The 26,813-nt window shown below is 48.9% G+C and overlaps 1 protein-coding gene across 6 annotated transcripts; it reads right to left on the bottom strand.

Moving 5' to 3' along the window:
* Positions 1–3,149: 3,149 nt before the first annotated feature.
* On the bottom strand, positions 3,150–23,661 carry LOC123403240. Of its 6 annotated transcripts, XR_006611435.1 has the most exons (5): positions 22,897–23,661; positions 22,566–22,646; positions 20,752–20,877; positions 4,363–4,411; positions 3,150–3,576 (listed from the first exon to the last, which is right to left on the bottom strand). XR_006611435.1 is itself a non-coding variant. In XM_045097185.1 (2 exons), the coding sequence occupies exon 1, from the start codon at positions 23,588–23,590 to the stop codon at positions 22,898–22,900; it is 693 nt and encodes a 230-aa protein (XP_044953120.1). In that variant the 5' UTR covers positions 23,591–23,661; the 3' UTR covers positions 22,425–22,646; position 22,897. The 6 variants fall into 6 exon arrangements, 1 of the variants encoding a protein (XP_044953120.1); XR_006611439.1 differs by lacking the exon at positions 4,363–4,411; XR_006611436.1 differs by lacking the exon at positions 20,752–20,877.
* Positions 23,662–26,813: the final 3,152 nt, after the last annotated feature.

Genomic DNA, 26,813 nt, shown 5'->3' with positions numbered 1-26,813 from the left:
CTTATGCACAGAAGACGGAATCATGCCATGCGAATATGATAAAATGAATAGGGATAACTTTTTTTAAGGATCTTATATTTTGAAAAGGTAATGATTATGATTCTTATATGCATGGATATTATTATGTTGATATCAATTACTTCATCGTTTCTCAACACTTATACCTGAAAGAGATTACATGTTGGGTAGCATGCCACACAAAAAATTCAGTTATTTACCTACTCGAGGACGAGCATGAATTAAGCTCGAGGATACTCATACGTCTCTGATAACCCACGAGTATAGGGATCATTATAGTCTTCATGGGTAGTATTACACCCTAATTTATTGATTCGACACATGGAGAGCCAAAGATTATTTATTGGTCTTAGCAGTTGAGTTGTCAATTCAAGCACACCTAGGATATCTCTCTATGGTAAAAAGTTTTAGTAGCACGGCAAAATAGTTATTGTAACGGTAACAGTAACATCAGCAGTTTTGTAGTGATTGTAACAATAGTAGCAGCAATAGTAATTTAGCAAGATTTAGTATATGAAAAGTGTAGGCACGTGGATCGGTGATGGATAATGATTAAGACGATATTCCTCATGTAACAGCTACACACTAGAGTGACACAGAACTAGATCCAATTAATCAAAATAATGAAGACATGAATTCCATCTATAGGTATACGTGTTTATAATTAGAACTTGCATGACATCTTTTGTCCTAACCTCCCGTGACAGCAGGGTCCATAAGGAAACTAAGGGATGCTAAGGCCTCCTTCTAATAGATAACCAGAACAAAGCATTAACACATAGTGAATACATGAACTCCTCAAACTACGAAAATCACTGGAATGAATCCTAATTATTGTCGCCTTGGGGTATGCGGATCATGACACGTAATATTATTAAGGACGATATAATACCTATGTTCCATGAATTGTTTAACGGCCATTTACAATTTTTCCACCAAAATTTTGGAACTAACACGTTGTTGCCAAATAAGGTGGAGGTTGTACGCATTGAGCAATTGAGATATGTCTGCTTAATGTCAGTTTTAAAATATTCACTAAGGTTGCTACGAATATGTTGACACAGGTAGCCCATTCGATAGTTCAACCGACATGGACGGCTTTCATGCCAGGGAGATACATTTTAGAAGGGGTTGTAGTCTTACATGAAATCCTTGATGAGATACATTCGAAGAAACTCGACGGGGTTATCTTCAAAGAGGATTTTGGAAAGGCATACGATAAAGTCAAATGACCATTCCTCCAACAGCCCTTGCGGATGAAGGGATTCAACGAAACCTGGAGGAGACAGGTGGATTCTTTCATCCACCAAGGTAGTGTCGATATTAAAATGAATGATGATGTAGGTCATTATTTTCAAACACACAAGTACCTAAGGACCTAAGACAGGGTGATTCGATGTCCCCGGTCTTATTTAACATTGTAGCAGATATGTTGGTCGTTCTTATTGGTCAGGCTAAAGAAAATGACCTAATTGGAGGTTTGATTCTACATCTTATAGATGGAGGTGTATCCATATTACAATATGCGGATGATAAGATTATTTTCATGGAACATGACCTTGCAAAACCTAGAAATATGAAGTTAGTACTTGTATTTTTGAGCACTTGTCGAGACTAAAGATTAATTTCAATAAGAGTGAAATGTTCTGATTTGGGAGAGCCAAGGAAGAACAAGATGCATATTGACAATTGTTCTAGAGTGAGATGGGATCTCTCCCATTTAGTTATCTCGGAATTCTCATTCACCACCGTAAACTTACAAACAAGGAATGGAAATATATTAAACATAGGTTTGAGAAGAGACTAAGTTGCTAGAAGGGCAAGCTTATGTCTTATGATGGACGCTTGGCATTAATAAATTCAGTATTAACAAGCCTGCCAATATTTCTCTTATCTTTCTTCGAAGTGTCGCTAGGGGTACAGAAAAAATTGGATTTTTATCGTTCTTGATTCTTCTGGCAAAGTGATGATACTAAGAAGTACACGCTTGTATGAGACATTATATGTAGACCTAAAGACCAAGGTGGGTTGGGGATCGAGAACTTAGAAGTCAAAAATAGATGCCTTCTTAGTAAGTGGCTCTTTAGATTGTATGTTGTGACGAAAGGTGCGTGGGTATAAATTTTACATAATAAGTACTTCCAATCTAAGACTTTGGCCCAAGCTACAGCTAGACCTTCTTATTCACCTTTTTGGAAAGGGTTAATGAAGATGAAAGAAACTTTTTTGGGTGAAATTTCATGTTGGTAATGGTAATGATACTACGTTTTGGGAAAATACATGGTTAGGGGAGACGCCCTTGGCTATACAATATTCTTCTCTTTATAATATCATGCAGTGTAAAGCGGATTATATTGCCACAGTATTACAGGCAGTTCCCCTTAATATACAATTCAGAAGATCATTGGTAGGGGAATGATGGAATTCATGACTGCGCTTTGTTTGTAGATTGATGGAAGTTCAACTGACTAATCAGCCACTCACTATTCATTGGAAATAAACCGTGGGTGGTATGTTTTTCATGAAATCGATGTATCTAAACCTAATTGATTCTGGACCATTGCTGACAGCAATACACATTTGGAAGGTTAAAGTCTCACTTAGAATAAAAATATTTATGTGGTTTGTTAATAAGGGAGTGATTTTGACTAAAGATGATCTGTTTAAGCAAAGATGGATAGGCAATCCCAGATGTTGTTTTTGTGATCAGAATGAGATTATCAAACACCTCTTTCTCGATTGTCCGCTTGCACAACTACTTTAACGTATTTTGCATATAGCCTTCAACATTGGCCCTCCATCAAATATGATTACGTTATTTGAAACGTGATTTAATGGAGTGCAAACAAATATAGTATAGAAATGATATGATATTCAATAGAAAAAACTTTACCAACTTTTTATAGGTTATTTACAGAGCTACGACATGGATCCGTACGTGATCGTTACTCATACATATGGAGCACAGGGAGCTTATGGTTATTGAATACAACCGCTGAAAGACGATGACACGGGTTATCTACAACCGGTTTGAATGACGGCTCGTTAATAGGCTAGGTGTTTAGTCATCGTAGTCTATTATTTTGTCGCCGGATGGGGCATTATTTAAATAAAAAAACACTTTGTTGGGCTTTGATTGAGAGCTCATGTAAGACTTTGCACTTTATTTACGACTATTCCTTATTAATAAAATGGTTGCATGCATCAGGCCACGGCACCCTTCTTTTCAGAAAAAAACATGTAAATGACCAGCATCATCACAACGTCACAAAACCAGTGGTTGCACAATAACTTGGCGAGATGTTACCAATGTTTCTTTTTACGGGACACAAGTAATATTCTGTTTCAGCAAACCAGCCAATGCTTTGATCAGTTGGCATAACACCAGTCCGTTTCTGTTATGTTTGGCCAACATAGTGCTGCATGCCTGCACTTGTTGAACCAGAGTTGAGCAGCAACACTCTGGTAGGTGGTGGACGAAATGTCACCAACCTGATGTCCTACTTGATACAGCTCTGAATATAACTCGGCTTCAGAGTGAGTTGCTATGTCCTTTGCCTGCAATTTGTATCACAGATAAGAGAGATCGTCCGTGCTAGCAAAGAAATGTACTGCCAGACCTGTTGAATACTGCCAGGATGCATATAGGCATTAATTTGTAGTGCAGTAACTATGCAAACATGCTCTTTCTGACCTTCTATATGGTCAAGGTTAAAGAAAGAAAATGCATGATTCATGCACCGGTTTTCTCCCTCATACGAAAAATGGGATCATGTCAACAGAAATGTGAGTAGGATCAGAGAGAGTCATGTAAGGACTGAGACGCGAGTGGGGAATTTTGGATAGGTTCGTCCCTGATTAAGGGGTCGAACGAGGAATCTCGCCTGAAGGAGGAGCAAAATCTAGCTACAGTACACTAGAGAAATTAGTTTACCTCCTTTCTTACTACTCATTCAAGCATCGAACAGAATATATATAGCCACCCTGGCTTACAACGCTGAGGAAGATAAAGTGTCTAGTGAAAGTTCAGAGTAAAACGGTATCAACTGAAGTAAATGCGACTGTAAGTAAAATGGACCACATCCATTCATCCATCTGGTGCTCGAAGTAGTTCTATTCCTTATATGATAGATACTGGTTCAGTACGGTCCTGACACACCACCCTTGCAACAGTGGCAAATAAGGATGAAGAGGCGAATTTAGGTTTCTATCTATATGTCTGGGGTCCCCTTAGTTTTGTTCCAGAAAAAGGATGATGAGAAAATAAATAATCCATTATTTTTTGAAAGAAATGGTAAAAAAGGCATCCAACAGTAGAAGGCAAGAATCAAAGATACACTTAACTGATTAACTCTGTTGCCCTGTGGCTGTGGAGATGGATTGAGTACCTGTACTGCAGAAACATCACACTCGATAAATTCCCCTATGTGCACTACAGATTATATCATGACTGATATGGTTGTCCTAGTCCTCTGTACATGTCTACATGATAAAGATTCGCTATTTGAGCTCTAGCAGGAAAAGAAAGCCTTAATGTGCCTATCACAACAAAAAATACCCCAGGTCAAATTTGTAAAATAACTTAATATTCCTCCAGTGAAAATAATTTTCTGTTGATATCTGTACTACTATGAAGACTATAATTAAGGGAATTGGTGGTGGTGGTCCGTTTCATTCTCCTCTTCACGCTCTCACCCTAGGATTGGCCTTTGGCCTTCTCCTCCTTTGGTTACATTGCCCTTCCTGCTATGACCCAAGAGACAATATACTATGACTGTCCTTTGTTAGGAATATGCAACTTGTATTCCCATGAGTCCATAAGGCCAGTATATATACATGTACAGGTGATGGACTATATACAGGAAACCCCTTATATATCGGGATAAATACAAAAGGGTACATGACTTATATTATAACTCTAACCCCCCCCCCCCCCCCCCTCAAACTCATGGTGGATGAATAACACTGAGTTTGGAGAGATAAAAGCCATGTTGTGCTCTAGTCTGGGCCTTCATCAGGAAATCCGCCAACTGTAACTCGAAAGGCACATACTAAAGAGCAATGACCTGATCCTGCACACCAGCGCGTACATAGAAAGCATCAACACCAATATGCTTGGTGAGCTCATGCTTCACAGGAACGCGCGCAATGCTAATAGCACCTGTAGTGTCAGATAAGAGCAGAGTCGGTGTAGTGACAGAAACACCAAAATCCTGAAGTAACCACCGTAACCAAGTCACCTCTGCCGTCAAAAGAGCCATCGCTCGCAACTCAGCCTCTGCACTCGAACGGGAAACTGCAATCTGTTACTTCGTCTTCCAGGCAATGAGAGAACCACCAAGAAAAACACAATCAGCAAAAAGTGAACGGCGATCTGAAGGATCACTAGCCCAAATAGCATCCGAATAGGCCTGAAGCTGTAAAGAACTGGAGCGAGGAAAGAATAGACAATGAGAGATCTTGCCTCGAAGATATCGGAGAACACGGAGGAGATGACTATAGTGAACCGAGGTGGGAGCGGAGACGAAATGACTCAAAATATGAACCGGATAAGAGATCCGGACGAGTGACAGCTAGATAGACAAGACTGCCAACAAGATGACGATAACGCGTCGAGTGAGGCAGAGGATCACCATCAGTAGCACGGAGGTGAACATTGAGCTCCATAGGAGTCTCAACAATGCGCTCGTCAGTAAGAGCAGCACGAGCAAGAAGATCCTCGATATACTTTTCATGGGATATAAAAATGGTAGAGGCTAGGGTTCTACCAAGTCTCGGACGTAGGTTGTAGGGGTGGAAGTGCGGGCTACGAGGTTGGGGACGCCGGCGCCGGCGGTTGGGCGCCGGCGCGGCGTGAGAGAGAGAGAGAGAGGCGGCTAGGGTTTGGGGCTCTCGTCTCCCGAGGGAGACGACAACAGAATATACTGTTTATTGTCTGCTTAATATCGAAGGGGTACATGTGTTTATATAGGAGGACAGCCTCCACTAAACCCTAGATAACTTGGACTCTAACTTGGACTCTAATATAACTTGGACTCTAGTATAACTTGGACTCTAAGATAGGTAAGATAACTTGGGCTAAGCCCGTAATTAACCCTGCCCATTGGGCCTCCTCTGTTGGTACGTTGTACCAGTCATAACATCTCTCCCCGCCTTCTCAAACAGCTCGTCCTCGAGCTGAACATCTGGAAACTGCTGGCGGAAATCGTCGAGCTTCTCCCAAGTCGCTTCCTCCTCTGGCAGGCCGGTCCACTGTGAAGACATGCCAGACGCTGCGACGCTGCTGCGCCTGCAGCACCTTCGCCACCTGTGCGGAAGCTGGAAGGAGGCGGCCATCCGAAGTAGGAGGAAGGGCCGGCGTCGTTGCAGGAGGGTCCCCGCGGTAGGCCTTCAGTAAGCCGACATGGAAGACGTCGTGGAGGCGAGAACCAGCTGGCAGCTCCAAGCGGTATGCGAGTGTGCCGACACGCTCCAGCACACGAAAGGGACCGGCGTAGCGAGGTCCCAATTTGCGCTTGGAGCGCGGGTCCAGAGACTGCGTGGTCCTGTGGAGGAGGTGCAGCCACACCCAATCGCCCACCGCGAACTCTGCCTCGCGATGATGAGCATCGTAGTACTTCCGAGCCAGCTGCTGTGCTTGGAGAAGACGCTGGCGTGCCTCAGCCAGAATGTCGTCGCGGGTGCGTAGTAAGTCGCCGGCCGTCTCGGACCGAGCCGTCCCAGGCTCGTAAGGGAGCATCGCCGGAGGTGGGCGCCCGTAGACCACCTCGAAAGGCGTGGTGCGCAGGGCGGAGTGATAGGAGGTGTTGTAGCAGTACTCCGTCCACGCCAACCAGTCCACCCAAGCTCGTGGACGATCACCAGTAACACAACGCAGGTACATGGCGATCACCTTGTTGACCACCTCGGATTGGCCGTCTGTCAGAGGGTGGAACGCCGTGCTCATGCGGAGCTTCACGCCCGCCAGTCGAAAGAGATCCCACCAGACATGTCCCGTGAACACGGGATCACGATCGCTGACGATGGACGACGGAAAACCGTGGAGGCGGACGATGCCGTCGAAGAAGGCCCGCGCCACGGAGGCGACTGTATATGGATGACCCGGGGCGATGAAGTGCGCGTACTTGGAGAAGCGGTCAACCACCGTGAGGATGACGGACTTGCCGCCCACCTTGGGAAGGCCCTCGATGAAGTCCATGGAAATATCCGCCCACACCTGGGAGGGTACGTCCAGCGGCTGCAGTAGACCCGCGGGTCGTAGTGTCTCCGTCTTGTTCCGCTGGCCCGTCACGCACGACCGCACCCAGTCGCGGACCATCGCGCCATCACCGGGGATGTAAAAATCAGCACGGAGACGATGGAGAGTCTTCTGCACGCCCTCGTGCCCTGCAGAGTGCGCCAAGGTCAGGACCTGGTGGCGCAGGTCGCCATGGTCGGGCACGAAGATGCGGCGGCCATGTAGGAGCAGCCCCTCGTCCAAGCGCGAGGACGCGTCCAACTCGTCGGCGTCAAGGCGCTGGCGCAGGCCCTGGGCGTCCACGGTCGTCGAAGTTGCCCGGCGAATGTCGTCGATGAAGGCGAAAGATGGCCCGGAGCGAATGCACATGATAGTGCCAGCCATGGCGACGTCGTCTGCGACATCCTCAGTGTCGCGGCGGGACAAGGCGTCGGCGACCGTGTTGAGACGGCCGGGGCGGTATTCAACGGTGAAGTCGAAGCCAAAGAGCTTGCTGATCCACTGGTGTTGCGGAACTGTGGAGAGGCGCTAGTCCAGCAAGAACTTGAGGCTGTAGTGGTCCGTGCGCACACGGAATGACCGGCCCCAAAGATAAGGCCGCCAGTGGCGCACCGCCTGAACCAACCCAATAAGCTCGCGCTCGTAGGCCGCGAGCTTGTGATGGCGAGCGGCGAAGGGGCGGCTGAAGAAGGCGAGCGGTCCCTCGCCCTGGTGGAGGACGGCGCCGAAGCCGATGCCAGAGGCGTCGCAGTCCACCATGAACGGCATATCAAAGTCCGGCATCTGGAGGACGGGTCCCGTCGTGAGCGCCGCTGGAGAGCCTCGAATGCCGTAGTCGCCTCCTCGTCCCAGGAGAAGGCGTCGCGTCGAAGGAGACGCGTCAGTGGCGCGGCGATGAGGCCGAAGTCCCGGATGTACTTCCGGTAGTAGCCGACGAGGCCCAAGAAGCCGCGGAGCGCCCGCGGTGACCGCGGGATCGGCCACGCGGCGACGGCGGCGACCTTGTCCGCGTCTATCGCTACCCCGTCCGCCGAGATGACGTGCCCCAGGTACGCGACGGAGGTCGTGCCGAACGAGCACTTCGAGCGCTTGAGGTGAAGACGATGCGCTCGAAGCTCGTTGAAGATGATGGCCACGTGTTGTAGGTGCTCCGCCCAAGATGCACTATAGATGAGAATGTCATCGAAGAAAACAAGCACAAAGCGGCGCAAGTATGGGCTGAGCACGTCCTTCATCAGGGCCTGGAAGGTCGCCGGCGCGTTGGAGAGGCCGAACGGCATCACTAGGAACTCGAAGTGGCCATGGTGAGTGCGGAACGCCGTCTTCTCGATGTCGTCAGGGTGCATGCGCACCTGATGGTAGCCCGAGCGAAGGTCGAGCTTGGTGAAGAAGCGCGCTCCATGTAGCTCGTCCAAGAGCTCATCCACGACGGGGATGGGGAACTTGTCCTTGGTCGTCAGGGCGTTGAGGGCGCGGTAGTCGATGCAGAAGAGCCATGTGTCGTCGGGCTTGCGCACAAGGAGCACCGGGCGGAGAACCGCGATGTCGAAATCCGGATGATGCCCTGCTCAAGCATGACCGCCACCTGACGCTCGAGCTCGTCTTTCTGCAGCTGAGGGTACCGGTACGGACGCACGGCTACAGGTGCCGTGTCCGGCAGCAGGTGGATGCGGTGGTCACAGGGCCACGCGGGAGGGAGAGGCCCTGTGGCTCGTCGAAGATGTCGTTGTGCTGCTGCAGGAGGTCGGCCAGGAGGGGATGCGCCTCGTCCAGTGCGGCCGCCATCAACTGGAGCTGTGGAGTCACAGCGCCGGAGCCGCCGATGCTTGTCCACTGAACGCGACGGCCGCCCTCGCGCCAGAAGATGAGGGGCAGCACATCGAGGTCCCAAAGGATGGGGCCGAGAGTGGACAGGAAGTCGATGCCGAGGATGAAGTCGTAGCAGCCCAGGTCGATGCCGACGCAGTCGATGGAGAACGGCTCGTCGCCGATGAGGACAGGAACCTGCCACGCCACCCCCTGGCAAGCAAGGTGGTCCCCGTTGGCGACGGTGACGCTGAACTTCTCCGAGCCCGCCGATTGGAGTGCGAGGCGGCGCATGGCGTCCCCGGACAGGAAGTTGTGCGTCGAACCCGTGTCCACGAGCGCAGTGAGACGCTCCCCGTTGATCGTCACCGGAAGCAACATCGTCTTTGCCGTCTTGATGCCAGCCATGGCATGAAGGGAGACGACGAAGGCGGTCGCGTCGACCGGCCCGTAGGTCGTGACGCCGGCCTCGGAGAGTGTGGTGGCGTCGAGCTCCGCGATGAGGGCCTCCAACTCCGCGTCGTCGACGGTCTCCAAGTAGAACAGGCGGGCGCACGTATGACCCGGCGCATACGGTTCGTCGCAGTTGAAGCACAGGCCCTTGCGACGCCGCTCGAGATGCTCGGCCGACGTTAAGCGCCGGAAGGTGTGTGTCGGCGCGGGGGCAGCCGCAGTAGTGGCCGGCAGGGCAGGGCGTGTCGGGGTGGCGGCCGCCGGGGCGGGGTGGGTCGGGGGACGCGTGCCGCGGCCCAGGAATGCCTGCTGCAGGGCGTTGGCGCGCTGCTCGTACGCGCGTGCGTAATACATGGCCGTCTGCAGGTCCTGGGGGTCGCGCATCTCGACGTCGACGAAGAGCTCGGCGCGTTGGCGAGCCGTGACGTCAGGCGCATGGCAGGCCAACGTCTGGAAGCGGTCGGCGAAGTCCTGCACCGAGGTGGTGAAGGGAAGGCGACCGAGCTCGGCCAAGCGGCTCCCAAGTATGGGGGGGCCGAACCGGAGGAGACACAGGTCGCGAAAGCGCTCCCACGGAGGCATTCCGCCCTCGTCCTGCTCGAGGGCGTAGTACCAAGTCTGGGCGGCGCCACGGAGGTGGTAGGAGGCGATCCACGTGCGGTCGGACGCCATGGTCCGCTGCCCCCTGAAAAACTGGTCGCACTGATTGAGCCAGTTCAGGGGGTCGACGGTGCCGTCGTAGGTGGCGAACTCCAGCTTGGTGAAACGGGGTGGCTGCTGCACGTGTGGCGAGGCCGCGTAGGTGCCCTCGTGACGACCCAGCGCGGCGGAAGGAGAGTGCTGCGGCACCACGGAGCTCCCGGCGTACGGATCAGTGTACCCGCCGCCGAACCCCCCGAAGGTGGGGGCGGGTGGCTGCAACACCGTCGGCTGTAGTGGCGTCGTCGTGTAGGTCGGCGTGTCAATCCACGTCGGTAGCGGGGACGGCGACGGCGGCCATCGGACCTGGGTGATCGGCAGGCCCTGGGGCGCGACAGTGGCCGGGGGCGGTGGCGCGAAGGGCGCCGCTGGCGGAGGCGGTGGTGGCGGGGTTGCGTATGGAGCCTGGAGGAAAGTCCGGAGGTTCGAGACCGTCAGGTTGAGGTCGCGGATCGCCGAGGACATCTCCGCCGGGGAGAGGACGGGGGCGGGTTCGGCCGCCAGGGCCGCAGGACCGGAGGCGGCCGGACCTGAGGTTGCCGGCGGAGGCGAGTGGTGCGGCGGCGGCGGCTGCTGCGAGGTGGCGGGGAAGGCGGTGGTGGTGGGAAGGTCCGACAAACTCATCGAACCCAAGCTACCTGATACCAAATTGGTAGAGGCTAGGGTTCTACCAGGTCTCGGACGTAGGTTGTAGGGGTGGAAGTGCGGGCTGCGAGGTTGGGGACGCCGGCGCCGGCGGTTGGGCGCCGTCACGGCGTGAGAGAGAGAGAGGCGGCTAGGGTTTGGGGCTCTCGTCTCCTGAGGGAGACGACAACAGAATATACTGTTTATTGTCTGCTTAATATCGAATGGGTACATGTGTTTATATAGGAGGACAGCCTCCACTAAACCCTAGATAACTTGGACTCTAACTTGGACTCTAATATAACTTGGACTCTAAGATAGGTAAGATAACTTGGGCTAAGCCCGTAATTAACCCTGCCCATTGGGCCTCCTCTGTTGGTACGTTGTACCGGTCATAACAAAAAAAGCCATCAGAGGTAGAAGAGACTTCAATCCCAAGAAAGTAGCGAAGAGGTCCAAGATCAGACATAAGAAACTGCTCACTAAGACGGGCCTTTATAAAGGCAATATACTCGGGGTCATCCCCAGTGATGATCATGTCATCAACATAGAGAAGAAGAGTCCGACCACAAGGAGAAAGGTGAATAAACATGCTGGATCATGAGCACTCGCTGAAAAACCAGCGTCGGTCACCACAGAGGCAAAACGCTCAAACCAGGCACGAGGGGCTTGCTTAAGGCCATAGAGAGAGCGACGAAGACGACATACCATGCCATCAGGAACAGAATACCCAGGTGGTGGCTGCATGTACACCTCCTCACGCAGCTCACCATTAAGAAAGGCATTCTTAACATCAAGCTGAGATATAGACCAATGGCGTGCAGAGGCCACGGCAAGAAGTGTACGAACAGTGGTCATATGGGCCACAGGAGCAAAAGTCTCGTCATAATCATGACCATGCTCCTGCTGAAAACCACGAGCCACAAGACGAGCTTTGTGACGCTCAAGAGAACCATCGGAGCGAGTCTTAACCTTGTAAATCCACTTACAAGTGATGGGACGGACTCCGAGAGGAAGGGAAACAAGATCCCACGTACCAGTGCGTTCAAGAGCAGCAATCTCCTCTGCCATCGCAAACTGCCATTCAGGATGAACAACAGCCTCACGATAGGAAGTCGGCTCAAGAACAGCAGCACCAACGGTGGGAAATCCAAGGCGATCAACAGGCGAACAAGGGCGAGAACGCAAGGCATAGGGAGGCTGAGATGAGGATGACGACACATCTGTAGAGGCATCCACAGAGGCATCCACATGACGTGAACGACGAGTGTAACACTGAGGAAAAGATGGAACAATCCAGTGACATGCCAGGAGAGGAAACCGTGGGAGATGGTGGTAGCAAATCAACAAGAGGTGGAGAAGCAGAGGGAGCGGAACGAATAGGCAAAGACTCGAAGGGGGTGAGAGGTGTATCAGGAAAAGTGAGGAAAGAGATATCCTCCACTGAAAAGGTCGAGGAAGATGGGCGTGGGTAGAAGGGACGAGACTCGTCAAAAGTCACATCCCGAGAGATATGCATCCGACGACCAATAGGATCCCAACAACGATAGCCCTTATGCCCATCACTGTAGCCTAAGAAGACACACTCAACAGACTGAGCGGTCAGTTTGGTGCGTTCGCGAGGGGCAAGAAGAACATAGCAAACACAGCCAAACAGGCGAAGCATCGAATAATTGGGAGAACGATCAAAAAACGCTCAAAAGGAACATCACCCTGTAGAGCAGTAGAAGGTTGTAGATTGATGAGATAGGTGGAGGTGGAGACGGCCTCAGCCCAAAAATGAGGCGGGAGAGAGGCAACAATCATCATCGCACGAACCGTCTCAAGAAGGTGATGATGCTTGTGCTCAGCTACACCATTCTGAGCATGAGCACCAGGACAAGAGAACTGAGCAAGTGTACCCTGCTCAGCGAGAAATCCACGCAACATCTTGGAGATATACTCTCCAGCAGAGTCAGCACGGAATACACGTAGAGAACTGAGTGTGAACCATGGCAGCAAAACGCTTATAGATAGATAATACCTCACTACGAGAAGACATAAAATAGATCCACGTGTATCGAGAGAAATCATCTATAAAGATAATATAGTAGCGATGGCCTCCCTTCGAGGAAAAGGGAGCTGGACCCCAAACATCCGAGTGGACAAGGTCAAAAGGACGCTGAGACACAGTCTCGCTATGAGGATAAGGTAACTGAACCTGTTTACCAAGCCGGCAGCCCTGACAGTCTAACAACACACCACCGGAGACGGATCCAAGAAGACCACGTCGAACTAAGGATGAGAGACGGGAGCCACATAAATGACCCAGACGATGATGCCACTCTTGAAAAGAGCTGGTAGATAAGGCAACAGAGGAGGAGAGACTGGCTGCGGTGGCAGCGGGCGGAAGTTGAAGCCAGTCAAGCTCCCAGAGACCCTGAGAGTCACGGCGCCGGGGGCCAGCACCAAGAAGAGCACCAGTGTGACGGTCCAGAACTGAACATGAGTCAAAGTCAAGGATGACCCGACAATCAGAGTCAACAATCTGGCCACCAGAAAAGAGCTGCATGGTAAACCGAGGAACATGAGCAACATCGGGAACATGAAAAGATGAAGCACTAAGAGTGCCTCGGACAGTAACCGGGAGAGAAGTGTCATCAACAGTAAGAACATGAACAGGAGAATCAAGAGGTCGAGTAGATGACAGAGTGGATGAATCAGGAGTCATATGAAAAGATGCTCAAGTATTAAGAACCCACGGAGATGTACCTGCGTGTGTAGAAGGTGGTCTCACAATGCCAGAAGAGTCCGTAGCAGAACCAACAGAACCTGTCGATGAAGAAACAACAGATGGAGCTAGCAGACATTGAAATCGTCCAATCTCCTGCTCAGTCAGGGGCGCAACTGAAGATGTCGATGTAGACACACCCGACAACGGAGAGTTGAAGGCAAGCAGCAGGGCGCGAAGTCGCGCAATCTCGTCCTCGGTGAAGTACACAGCTGAAGTAGGCGGCGTAATGGCACGAGGAGAGAAGCAACCACCACCACGTGTGGAAGCCGCTAAATATGGCGGTGTAGCATGTCCAGTATCGTCGGCAAAGACCGGTGGAGAAGACGAGTCCGTGTGCAGACAAGCACCAAGCGCCAAGGGAAGACGCGGGGACGAAGAGCAGTCCATGGAGTCATAGGCATCAGGACAACCGGTGAAAGTCGCGAGAGGTGTCGGGGAAGAGCGACATGCACCGATGAAAGTCGCGAGAGGAGTCGGTGTAGAGCGACAATCACCATATGTAGAGCTCGCAGGAGCAACAGAAGAACTACCAGCACTACCAACAGGAGTCACGGGAAGCAAGGGACTACAACGTTGCGTGCTGGTGTAGACCATTTTTTTTCTCTTTTTTTCTCTTTTTTTTGGAAACCGACGGGAGTCAGCAGGAGAAGAACTATCCGCGTCAGCAACGGATCTGGGGGCTGAACCGCGTCAGCAGCGGATCTGGGGGCTGCGGGATGAGGAGCCTCGATCTGGCACGGACGTGGTTGAGATCCGGCGACGGGGCGGCGAGATCAGGCAGCGGACAGCACCTGCTGCAGCGGCGGCGGCGGGATGGGGCGGCGGTGGCGGCTGCAGAAGACCTGCGGTCCTACAGGAGAGGTAGCAGGCGTTGACCGGCGAGATCCAGCAGCAGGAGGATTCGATCCGCCAGCGTTGGCGTTGACGCGAGCGGGACGGGGAGCAGCGGCCTCGATCCCGACCAAGAGCGGGACGAGCTCGAGCAGGACCGGGAGCTGCGAGCGGGACGAGCTCGAGCGGGACCGGGAGCTGCGAGCAGGACGAGCTCGAGCAGGACAAGGAGATCGGCGGCTGCGATCAGGGTGGAGGAGATCGAGCGGGACGAACGGGAACAGGAGATCGAGGCTGGCGGCTTCGATCAGGATCAATCGCACGAGTTGCAGCGTGCAAAAAAATTGACCTAGCTCTAATACCATGTTAGGAATATGCAACTTGTATTCCCATGAGGCCATAGGCCAGTATATATACATGTACAGGTGATGGACTATATGCAGGAAACCCCTTATATATCGGGATAAATACAAAAGGGTACATGACTTATATTATAACTCTAACATCCTTAACAGGTCCTCATCCATCGCCTCCCCTCCACAACTCGGATTCAAATAAGACCACAGTGCTGCCCCTTCATCCCAGTTCTGCTTTATTCTTCTTTATTCAGAGCACAAAGACAGAAGACTGCATTACACACTATGCAACTAATTTAATTATAACTTCGATATGCCCAACAGATGTTTTGTGCGACGAATCCAGAAGTCTGAGGTCAGAGAGGCTTTAAAAAGGATGAAAGGAGGCAAGGCAATGGGTCCTGATTATCAGGGACGGTCCTGATATTTCAGGGGCCCAGGGCAAGGTCACACAGACGGGCCCTAACGTCACATAAACTGATTTTTGGTCACACTTGTCATTCTTCTTAAGCGGTGCTCAATGACTCTCTCCCATAGCTTCATTGTATGGTTCATCAGTTTAATTCCACTGTAATTAGTACAACTCTACACATCCCCCTTGTTCTTGAAGATTGGTACTAATATACTCCGTCTCCATTCTTCTGGCATCTTGTTTGCCCAAAAAATGAGGTTGAAAAGTTTGGTTAGCCATACTATCGCTATGTCCCCGAGGCCTCTCCACACCTCAATGGGGATACAATCAGGGCACATCGCCTTGCCTCCTTTCATCCTCTTTAAAGCCCTCTTGACCTCTGACTCCTGGATTCGCCGCACAAAACGCCTGCTAGTATCATCAAAGGAGTCGTCCAGTTCAATGGTAGAGCTCTCACTCTCCCCATTGAACAGCTTGTCAAAGTACTCCCGCCATCTATTGCTTAATCTCCTAGTTTGATTGATTAAAGAAACAGGCGCACAATGTCTTCTTCGTCGGGCTATATTGTTGTTCCTCGTTGCCCGATGATCTTTGATGGTACCAACTACGTCGAGTTTGTTGGTTTCACGCGCATTCATATGTGTGGCCTTCGTCTCCGGGGTGTTCTTTCTGGCGAGGTCCCCAGTCCGCCATGTCCGATTCCTCCCGTGGCTCCTACTCCGCCGACGCCACTGGTTCTTGCTGCGGATGCTCCTCGGGCTGCGAAGGATCTAGCTAAGCTTGCTGACGAGGCTGATGTTCATGCTTATGATGAGCAGTTTTCGACTTATGATGCGGCTCTTTCTACTTATCATGAGGCTCTGTCTTCTTACACCTAGTGGCTTGATGATGATGCTCGCGTTGTAGTCGTTCTCGCTGCTAGTGTTCTGCCTCAGTTTGCCTCTGAGCTTCTAGGCCTTCCTACTATATTTGAGATGTGGACCCATCTCCGTCGGCGCTATCAGCCCTCTGGTGATGCCTTATACTTGTCTGTGGTCCGCCGGGAGCATGCTCTTCGGCAGGGTGACTTCCACTGTTGATGATTTCTATGCACAGAGCTCTGCTATCTGGCGTCAGCTTGATTCTCTCTGCACTGCTGGTTGTCGTACTTGTCAGTATTGCCAGGTTGTGTGACCTGATTTGGAGTTTCATCGTGTCTACGAGTCCTTGTCTCGGCTCTGTAAGGAGTTTGAGCCCCGACGCGCTCAGTTGTTTGCTCGTGGTCGTATCTCTCTCATGAAGGCACTTTCTGAGATTCGTGTTGAGGAGACTCGCCTACGTGGCGCTAGTTTACTTGAGGTTCCCTCTGTGCTCGCTACTCGAGTTCCTGCTATGCCGCCTGCTGCACCGACTCCTTCCCGCTCTAGTGCTCCGCCGCTCTTGCCTACTCCTACGGGTGGTCAAGGTCACTCTCGTCCTCACTGCGGCTACTGCAATATGGATGGTCATGTTGAGTCTCCGTGCTTCCAGAAGAAGCGACACTTGCGTAAGGCGCGGTCACCATCTTTAGGGACCCCTACGTCGACATCTTCCGCCACAGCCTTGACTGAGCAGGATATTCGGAGGCTTAAGCGTCTGCTCGTTGCTTCAGGTTCTTCTTCGACGCGTACTGCAGGTTCTGTGACTGATGCTTCCCGCACAGAGCAACCACCCTCTACACAGTCAGGTACATCCTCATGGGTTCTGGACTCCGGAGCTTCTTTTCATGTCTTCTCATTCTTCCAATTTGTCCTCCCTTAGATCGCTTGATTTTCATGCTCATGTACTCACTGCTAATGGTACTCCTCTTTCTGTTGCTAGTCGAGGCAATCTTACCACGCCTTCTTATTATGTTCATGATGTTGCTCATGTTCCTCGACTTACCATGAATCTTCTTTTTGTTGGTCAACTTACTGATTCTGGTTGTCGCGCCATCCTTGACGCTGAACTCTTATTCTATTCAGGATCGGCAAACGCACACAATGGTTGGGGCTGGCCCTCGCCGCTGTGACTCTCAAGGTCTTTGGGAGCTTGACTGGCTTCATGTTCCTTCCGCTGCCACCACTATCGCTAGTCCATCCGCTTCTGTTGCTTCACCTACCGGCTCCTTCCAGCAGTGGCATCATCGACTTGGTCATCTCTGTGGTTCTCGTTTGTCGTCTTTAGTTCGTCGAGGTCTTCTGGGGTTTTGTCTCAGGAGACGTCTCTTTAGAGAGTCTTTGGGAGCTTGACTGGCTTCATGTTCCTTCCGCTACCACCACTATCGCTAGTCCATCCGCTTCTGTTGCTTCACCTACCGGCTCCTTCCAGCAGTGGCATCGTTGACTTGGTCATCTCTGTGGTTCTCGTTTGTCGTCTTTAGTTCGTCGAGGTCTTCTAGGGTTTTGTCTCAGGAGACGTCTCTTTAGAGTGTCAGGGTTGCCGGCTTGACAAACAGATTCAGCTGCCTGATCCTACCAGTGAGTCAGTGTCCCAACGTCCTTTTGATTTAGTCCACTCCGATGTATGGGGTTCAGCTACCTTCGCTTCGAAAGGGGGTCATCGATACTGATTTCTCTCGTTACACTTGGCTATATTTTATGACTTCTCGCACTGAAGTTCTATCCATATATAAGCGTTTTGCTGCCATGGTTCACACTCAGTTCTCTTCGCCTATTCGTGTGTTTCATGCTGACTCCGTTGGCGTGTATATTTCCAAGATGTTGCGTGGTGTTCTTGCTGAGCAAGGGACTCCCTCAATTCTCTTGCCCTGGTGCTCATGCTCAGAATGTGTGGCTGAGCGCAAGCATCGTCACCTTGAGACGGCTCGTGCGTTGATGATCGCCGCCTCTCTCCCGCCTCATTTTTGGGCTGAGGCCGCCTTCACCTCCATCTATCTCATCAATCTTCAGTCGTCCGCTACTCTACAGGGTGGTGTTCCTTTCGAGCATCTTTTTGATTGTTCTCCTGATTATTCGATGCTTCGTTTGTTTGGTTGTGTTTGATATGTTCTTGCCCCTCGCGAACACACCAAACTGACCGCTCAGTCTGTTGAGTGTGTTTTCTTAGGCTATGATGATGAACATAAGGGCTATCGTTGTTGGGTCCTATCAGTCATCGGATGCGTATTTCTCAGGATGTGACTTTTGATGAGTCTCGTCCCTTCTACCCACGTCCATCTTCCTCGACCTTTTTAGTGGACGATATCTCTTTCCTCACTTTTCCTGACATACCTGTTATCCCCGCCAAGCCTTTGTCTATCCATCCTGCTAACTCTGCTTCTCCACCTCTTGCCGATTCGCCGTCACCATCTCTCGCGATTTCCTCACCTCGCATGTCACCGGACTCTGCACCTGCATCCCCGGTGACTTCTTTATCTCCACCCCCTGATTCTACCTAGATAATTCCTCCTCGTATTCTTCCATCTTTTCCTCAATATTATACTCGTCGTTCACGTAATGTGGATGTGTCTACTGATGTGTCGTCCTCCTCGTCTCAGCCTACCTATGGCTTGCGTCCTCGTCCGCTTCCGCATGTTGATCTCCTTGGTTTTTCAACCGCTGGCGCTGCTATTCTTGAGCCGACTTCTTATCGTGAGGCTATTGTTCATCTTGAATGACAATTTGCGAAGAGGAGACTGCTGCTCTTGAACGCACCGTACATGGGATCTTGTTTCTCTTCCTCCAGGTGTCCGTCTCATCACTTGTAAGTGGGTCTACAAGGTTAAGACTCACTCTGATGGTTCTCTTGAGCGTTACAAAGCTCGTCTTGTGGCTCGTGGCTTTCAACAGGAGCATGGTCGAGATTACGACGAGACTTTTGCTCCTGTGGCCCATATGACCACTATTCATACACTTCTTGTCGTGGCCTCTACAGGCCACTGGTCTATATCTCAGCTTGATGTTAAGAATGCCTTTCTTAATGGTGAGCTACGTAAGGAGGTATACATGCAGCCACCACCTGGGTATTCTGTTCCTGATGGCATGGTATGTCGTCTTCATCGCTCTCTCTATGGCCTTAAGCAAGCTCCCCATGTTTGGTTTGAGCGTTTTGCCTCTATGGTGACTTTCGCTGGTTTTTCAGCGGGTGCTCATGATCCAGCATTGTTTGTCCACCTTTCACCTCGTGGTCGGACTCTTCTTCTTCTCTATGTCGATGACATGATCATCACGGGCGACGATCCCGAGTATATTGCCTTTGTAATGGCCCGTCTTAGTGAGCAGTTTCTTATATCTGATCTTGGACCTCTTCGCTATTTTCTTGGGATTGAAGTCTCTTCTACCTCTGATGGCTTTTTTATATCTCAGGAAAAGTATATACAAGATCTTCTTGCTCGTGCTGCTCTTACTGATGAGCGCATTGTTGAGACTCCCATGGAGCTCAATGTTCACCTTCGTGATACTGATGGTGACCCCTTGCCTGATCCGACGTATTATCGTCATCTTGTTGGGACTCTTGTATATCTAGCTGTCACTCGTCCGGATATCTCTTATCCGGTTCATATTCTGAGTCAGTTTGTCTCTGCATCCATTTCGGTTCACAATAATCACCTCCTTCATGTTCTCCGGTATCTTCGAGGCACGATTTCTCACCGTCTATTCTTTCCTCGCTCCAGTTCTTTACAACTTAAGGCCTTTTCGGATGCTACGTGGGCTAGTGATCCCTCAGATCGCCGTTCACTTTCTGCTTACTATGTTTTCTTGGTGGTTCTCTCATTGCCTGGAAGACGGAGAAACGGGCTGCAGTTTCCCGTTCGAGTGAAAAGGCTGAGTTGCGAGCTATGGCTCTTTTTACGGCTAAGGTGACTTGGTTACGGTGGTTACTTCAGGATTTTGGTGTTTCTGTCACTACACCTACTCTGCTCTTATCTGACAATACAGGTGCTATTAGCATTGCGTACGATCCTGTGAAGCACGAGCTCACCAAGCATATTGGTGTTGATGCTTTCTATGTGCGCGCTGGTGTGCAGGATCAGGTTATTGCTCTTCAGTATGTGCCTTCGGAGTTACAGTTGGCGGATTTTCTGACGGAGACCCAGACTAGAGCGTAGCAAGGCATGAGTTTGAGGGAGTGTTAGAGTACTATATATGTAGCCATGTAACCTTTCGTATTTACCTCATTGTATAAGGAGTTTCCTGCATATTCTACACCTGTACATGTATATATACTGACCTATGGCCTCCTGGAAATACAAGTTGAATATTTCCTAACGATTAGCATCCTTATTTTTCCACAGGTTGTTCCTAAAAATACCTAACGCTAATTATTCGGAATTACAAGCAGTTGTATCTGTTCCAAAAAAGTGTCAATAGTTCATTTCTATGACTCCATTAAGTCATTAACAGATGGATACGTTCTAGATGACATATCCGTAAATTAAGAGCAGCCTTGTTAATTACTGAAGCAAGACATGGAATTAGCACACAAACATATGATAGAAGAAATTATGAACACTGTTGATTAAACTTTTTTATTACAAAAGAGGGCATGAGACAAGGCATGGAAGGCTAGAAATTAGAAACTGCAAGATCTTGTTGCTGCTTACAGTTCACGACCCAAAATCTGGGTTCCTGTTTTCTAACTCCAATTAACACGAGCAATCGGAGTGCGTGACACACGATGACCTTCACGCAAGACCATGCCTTCACGAACAAATGAAGATCAGAAATGCCTGTAAAAGGTGAGACGGGATTTGCAAACCGCGTTATGTTCTTCATTAATCGCGCCAACAGCCAAAAATCACAATTAGACTAAACGGACAAGGCGCTGTGGACCTGCCTGATTTGTCGCCAATCTTGGGGACGAGATGGAGTAGAGGCCGGGGAGACTGAACGCGCATGCTATCGTATTGCGTGCGCCAAGCCGGGAAGTAACTAATCCATCTGTTATTTAGGGCTACAAATCTCGTACTATCAGGGAAGTATTGCCATCGGGGACCCCTTCATACTCGGGGGGCCGAGGCGGCCGCCCCTCCCCCTCCCCCCCAGGGCCGGCCCTGCTGATTATATACGCACTGAGGTCTGGAGAGGCCTTGGAGACGCAACGATAGTATGGCTAACTACGCTTTTCAACCTCATTTTTCGGTCAAACAAGATGCCCGAAGAATGGAGGCGAAGTATATTAGTACAAATCTTCAAGAATGGGGGAGGGGTACATATACCAACATAATATCCAATCTGTTATGAAACAACCATTTTTAGTTGAACATGCTAGGGTCACCATAACCTTAATAATGTGATGTTTGGTGTTTCAAGTTCAACATAAAACATGTTTAGAGTTTCAGATACTTGAAGTATCGACTCTCGTTTTTAGGACTTATAGGTTCATAGACAAAGCAGTTGAGATACTCGGTAGCTCAGTAAAAGGGGTATATCAGTTGTCTTTAGACTCTGGTTTTTAGGACTTATAGGTTCATAGACAAAGCAGTTGAGATGCCCGGTAGCTCAGTAAAAGGGGTATATCAGTTGTCTTTAGTTACAGTTCATCTTTCCTGGCATTTTTTTTCTGAGTTGTGGTCATGGATTTCGAGTCGCGCAACTAGTCGATGAGTCGCAAAAAATTGTCGACTGAATGTAGTGTCGACTCAAGTCGCGAGTCTAGTCGCAACTGCAGGCTCGACTTTTTCCGAGTCGCTACCCCAAAGCGACTCTGATGAGTCGCGACTCGAAACCATGGCTGTGGTATTATTCAGCTCAATACTTGCTTGCCCTCCGCATCTTTTGGTGTTGAAGTGTGTTATTATTTCCACTTGTTACCTTCCAATTACTCCATTCCATTCTCTCTCTAAAGTTCCATTATCTAGGTAAGGAAACGTGTATTGACCTGGTCAGGTGCTGTCCAAACATGTATCAATACCTTATAATGTGATTGATATGTCCTATTGCTGACAAACTTGTTGCTTGTTACAAAGCATCTCTATGTGGAGTGCCAAACTAACCCAAAAATTAACTATCCAAGAACAGAACTAAGGCATATCCGGAACAAACAATAATCGGTTTTGCAAATATCCATCCAATAGAGTTTCAGGGGTGTGGATTCTGGACAACATTCTGTAAGGAAGGAGGGAGGTGGTACTGCTGGTCAGCATAGTCGACAATCGAGTTATAAATAACAATAAATAATATCCATCCAATAGAGTTTCAGGGGTGTGGATTCTGGACAACATTCTGTGAGGAAGGAGGGAGGTGGTACTGCTGGTCAGCATAGTCGACAATCGAGTTATAAATAACAATAAATAATACCCATTGGACTAAAATTGCGTATTCAGTTAACCAACAACAGAGGGCCAAAAGTAAGCAACACATCTTCAAGGTAACTAACTACAGCAAAGCCAAACAGCATTATACATGTCACATTTACCATATTTGGTCTTCAAGGGGATCGTTCGTTCCACCCCCAAATATATAACAATAGCTACAAATGCTCACCCAAAAATTAGTCCTGAAAAGAGAGAAACACTTGCATTTAGTACTCAGCATCAGACTTCTTACTACAGTATTCCAGTTCACAACGCTCTAACAAATTTCGTTTACATAATGCATATAAGATCACTAATTTGTGTACCAAAAATAACTCCTCCTTCTGCTCTCTTTGCGAAGCCTGTGATCTTTAGTGCACTGATGATATGATTCATCCCTAAATATTTTGCAACTAACAAGTTCAAGATAAGAATCAAGGTAAGTTTGCTTACATCAGTCACTCTCGTTAACTTCGCTGCCTGCGCCTGTCCGACGGAGGCCGTCACGCGCAGTGGCCAGAGATGGGTCGATTGACGCGGCGGTCTTGAAGGAGTTCCTGGCTTCGGCAGTGAGCCCCTTCCTCTCGTAGCACTCGCCAAGCAGAGCATGAGCGCGGGGGTTCTCGGGGCTAAGGCGGACAGCCTCGGTGAGATCCGCAGCGGCCTGGTCGAGGCGACGGCGGCGATTAAGCGCTAGTGCGATCTCGGCGCGCTTGGCGAGCGCGTCCCCGCGCTCCCGCGGTTCCAGGGAACGGGCAAGCGGCGGCCCGAGGGCGACGTCGAGGGTGCGCAGCGCCGGGAGGCGGTGACCCTGGAGGTCGAGGGCGAGGGCCTTGAGGATCAGCGGCGCTGCGTCGCGGGGGTCGAGCGCGATGGCGCGGTCGGCCTCGGCGAGGGCCGCGCGGGCTAGCGGGCCCGGGGGCTTCGGAGCAGCGGCTCGCGCGCGGGCGAGGAGCTGGGCACCCAGCGCGAAGTGCCGGCGCGATTGAGCGGCCGATGAGCCGCCGGCGCGGCGGCGAAGACGATGAGCAACTCGGCGGGGGAGGGAGTGGAGGGCCACGAGCATACCCGCGGCGAAGACGAAGAGGAGGCACTGGACGACGGCCTCCGGCCAGGTAGCGGCGGCGCCAAAGGCCAGGACTGTCATGGCTTGATCTCAGTGCGGCTCAGCGTGGATCGAACTCACTTAAAGTTTTTTTTTTCTTAGAGCACGCAAATTGTGTGCCATATCTCTACTACTAATAAACAGTCCAACGTATTCATCGCTACGTCACCCCAAACAAAGCTACACAATTTTCCGCAGAGGAATTATAACCTTACGATCAGATCTTGTAATTATATCTAACCATCCAATTTGTGGCAGGCCCACCTGAAATGTGCGTCTACCATATTAGTTTGACGGACGAAAACTCTGTCAGAGCAACCAAAAATATCTCCCCCGTTCACGTCCAGCACCTTCCTTCGAAAGATTAAGGGAAGTGCTAAATTAGGGGGAGTGCTAAACAAAGTAGCTGAATTCACGTCCAGCAACTTATACGAAAGCAACTTATACGAAAACAAACAGGAAATAAGGAAAATCATATAACAAAGTAGCTGAATTCACGCGCAGCAACTTATACGGAAACAAACAGCAAATAAGGAAAATCATATAACAAAAAGTAGCTGAATTCACGTCCAGCAACTTATACGGAAACAAACAACAAATAATTCACGTCCAGCAACTTATTACGGAAACAAACAGCAAATAAGGGAAATCATATAACGAAGAAGCTGAATTCACGTGCAGCAACTTATACGGAAACAAACAGCAGATAAGGGAAACAAACAGCAACAAATAATTCACGTCCTGCAGTTCGTGCGTCGTCGTCGCCGTCGAGACGCAGCCGTCGACGCATCCACCAACGGCCGCTACGACGACCTCTTCACCAACAGAGCTGCAAACGTCGACGCATCCGCCAACGGCCGCGACGACGAGGTCTTCACCAATACAGCTGCAGCCGCCGAGGCACCCGTCCACGGCCGCGACGACAAGCTATACGTCGTATAAGGTGTTGCCTTCTCTGTGCGTTCAGATCCATCTATTGCTTTGACTAATTTGGTTGTCTTTCTGCAAAAAATTATCATAACAACTACATCATGATCCATTGTTCTAAATAATTAATAATCTATTTCTTTGATTGATCTGGTTGTCTTTCTGCAAAAAATTATCATAACTACTACACCATGATGCATTGTTCTAAATAATTAATAATCTATTGCTTTGATTGATCTGGTTGTCTTTCTGCAAAAAATTATCATAACAACTACATCTTGATCCATTGTTCTAAATAATTAATAAAAACTAAATTCAAATGATTCCATACGCAGGACAAGAAAAGTTTGATGGTATGATGAAAACTAAACTAGGATGTAGTTCAACATGGAACTCTATACCTTCCTGTACAATGGTATGATGACATTTTTCACATAAACAGAGTTGGCGGAGTTCGTATGACACCAACCACTCCCAACGGGACGCGCACCCCCTTCCAGGATATAAGCAACTCTCAATCGTTGGGTGATGATCAGTACCTAATCAGTATATTTTTGTTTTCTTGCTGGACTGCTAAATTGTCTCATTTATTACAGACCCTAAAGAAGTAAAAAGGCAGAGGGATAGAGAGCGGTATGCACAAAATAGGGATGAGATTAATAAGAGACGGCGTGAGGCCTATAAACAGAAGAAGATTGCCGCTGCCGAGAACAGTGAGGCAAACGCATAGCTGACTATATCACAAGGTAATGACCATCAACTAAATGATATAAGGCACATACGTATTGTTATTTAACGATCTATTCTTTGTCTATTCAGACCGTAGTGATATTAAGAACCGCATTGAACGTGAGCGGTATGCACAGAATAGAGAGGTAATATTAAAGCGACAGCGACAGGCCCGTGACCAGAAAAAGCATAATGTTGTCGTCCTTGATGGCAGTAACCTTGTAACACAAGTCAATGCTACCGGACAATCAGCAGTCACACAACTGGCTAACATAACATGTGCGGGTGGTGCAGTACCAAATTCCAGAGAGCTTCTAGACGAAAACGAGAATATTTATGGTGGCGACGAATCCGATTGGTTGCACAGAAATGATGCATACCAGATTCAACGAAAGTCTGAACAAGTAAGAGTCACACAAATGGAAGTGGTAGAGAACCCACAACTCAACCTACGTATCCAAGAAGATTCTTTTAAAACAAGAGGTTACTTCTGTGACTTATTAATGGTGCTAAATTCTCAGGTTTGACTTTCTTCTTTAATTTGGCCCTCTCCTATAGTTTCAGGTATAGCGCATTCTGATGATAATGGTCCAGTCATGCAGCCTACACCAGCTGCAGGGCAAACCACTCATAATCAAGGTGTTGTGCGTTTTTTTCTAAAACTGGTCAGGTTTGACTTTGTTCTTTAATTTGGCCCTCTCCTATAGTTTCAGGTATAGTGCATTCTGATGATAATGGTCCAGTGATGCAGCCTACACTAGCTGCAGGGCAAACCACTCATAATCAAGGTGTTGTGCGTTTTTTTCTAAAACTGGTCAGGTTTGACTTTGTTCTTTAATTTGGCCCTCTCCTATAGTTTCAGGTATAGCGCATTCTGATGATAATGGTCCAGTGATGCAGCCTACACCAGCTGCAGGGCAAACCACTCATAATCAAGGTGTTGTGCGTTTTTTTCTAAAACTGGTACATGACAAAGGGTTACAACCAAAGGTACTTACTCATTGGGACACAAAATGTTTTCACGCAACGACCATGAAGAACATGCATACGGAATACTGGAGCCCGATGTCCACACCGTCAACATTGATGGTGTGCATTATGTCCTTTTGTGTTTCATCTCCTCATTGTTGTTGAACATGAACTTAACATGATTTCTGACCCTTAATGATTTATTCATATCTTCGGTACTAGAATGCGATAAAAAATTAATTTAATTTAATTTAATTTAATTTCTATAAAATTAATTTAATTTAATTTAATTTAATTTAATTTCTATAAAATTTAATTTAATATCTATAATTTAATTTAATTTAATTTCTATAAAATCATTTTTATATAAAACATTTATAAAATTGATAAAAATGTATTGGATATATTTAATTTCTATAATCATATATAGATCATCTTGTGGTCTGTGGATGATAAATTTTATGGAGTACTTCACTCGAAATGATTTGTCTGACACTCCTACGCAGGTAATTTTTATGTAATACTTATTCTATGTTGTATCATTATTTAACTCTTATTTCTACTTTAATAGGATCATTTTTATGTAATACTTATTCTATGTTGTATCATTATCTAACTCTTATTTCTACTTTAATAGGAT

The sequence above is a fragment of the Hordeum vulgare genome, chromosome 6H (genome assembly GCF_904849725.1).
Source record: "Hordeum vulgare subsp. vulgare chromosome 6H, MorexV3_pseudomolecules_assembly, whole genome shotgun sequence".
Lineage (NCBI taxonomy): Eukaryota > Viridiplantae > Streptophyta > Magnoliopsida > Poales > Poaceae > Hordeum > Hordeum vulgare.
This window is presented reverse-complemented; position numbering and strand designations above follow the sequence as displayed.

Excerpts from the sequence above, each read along its gene's own strand:
- LOC123403240 (XM_045097185.1), bottom strand. The coding sequence starts at position 23,590 with ATGACAGTCCTGGCCTTTGGCGCCGCCGCTACCTGGCCGGAGGCCGTC.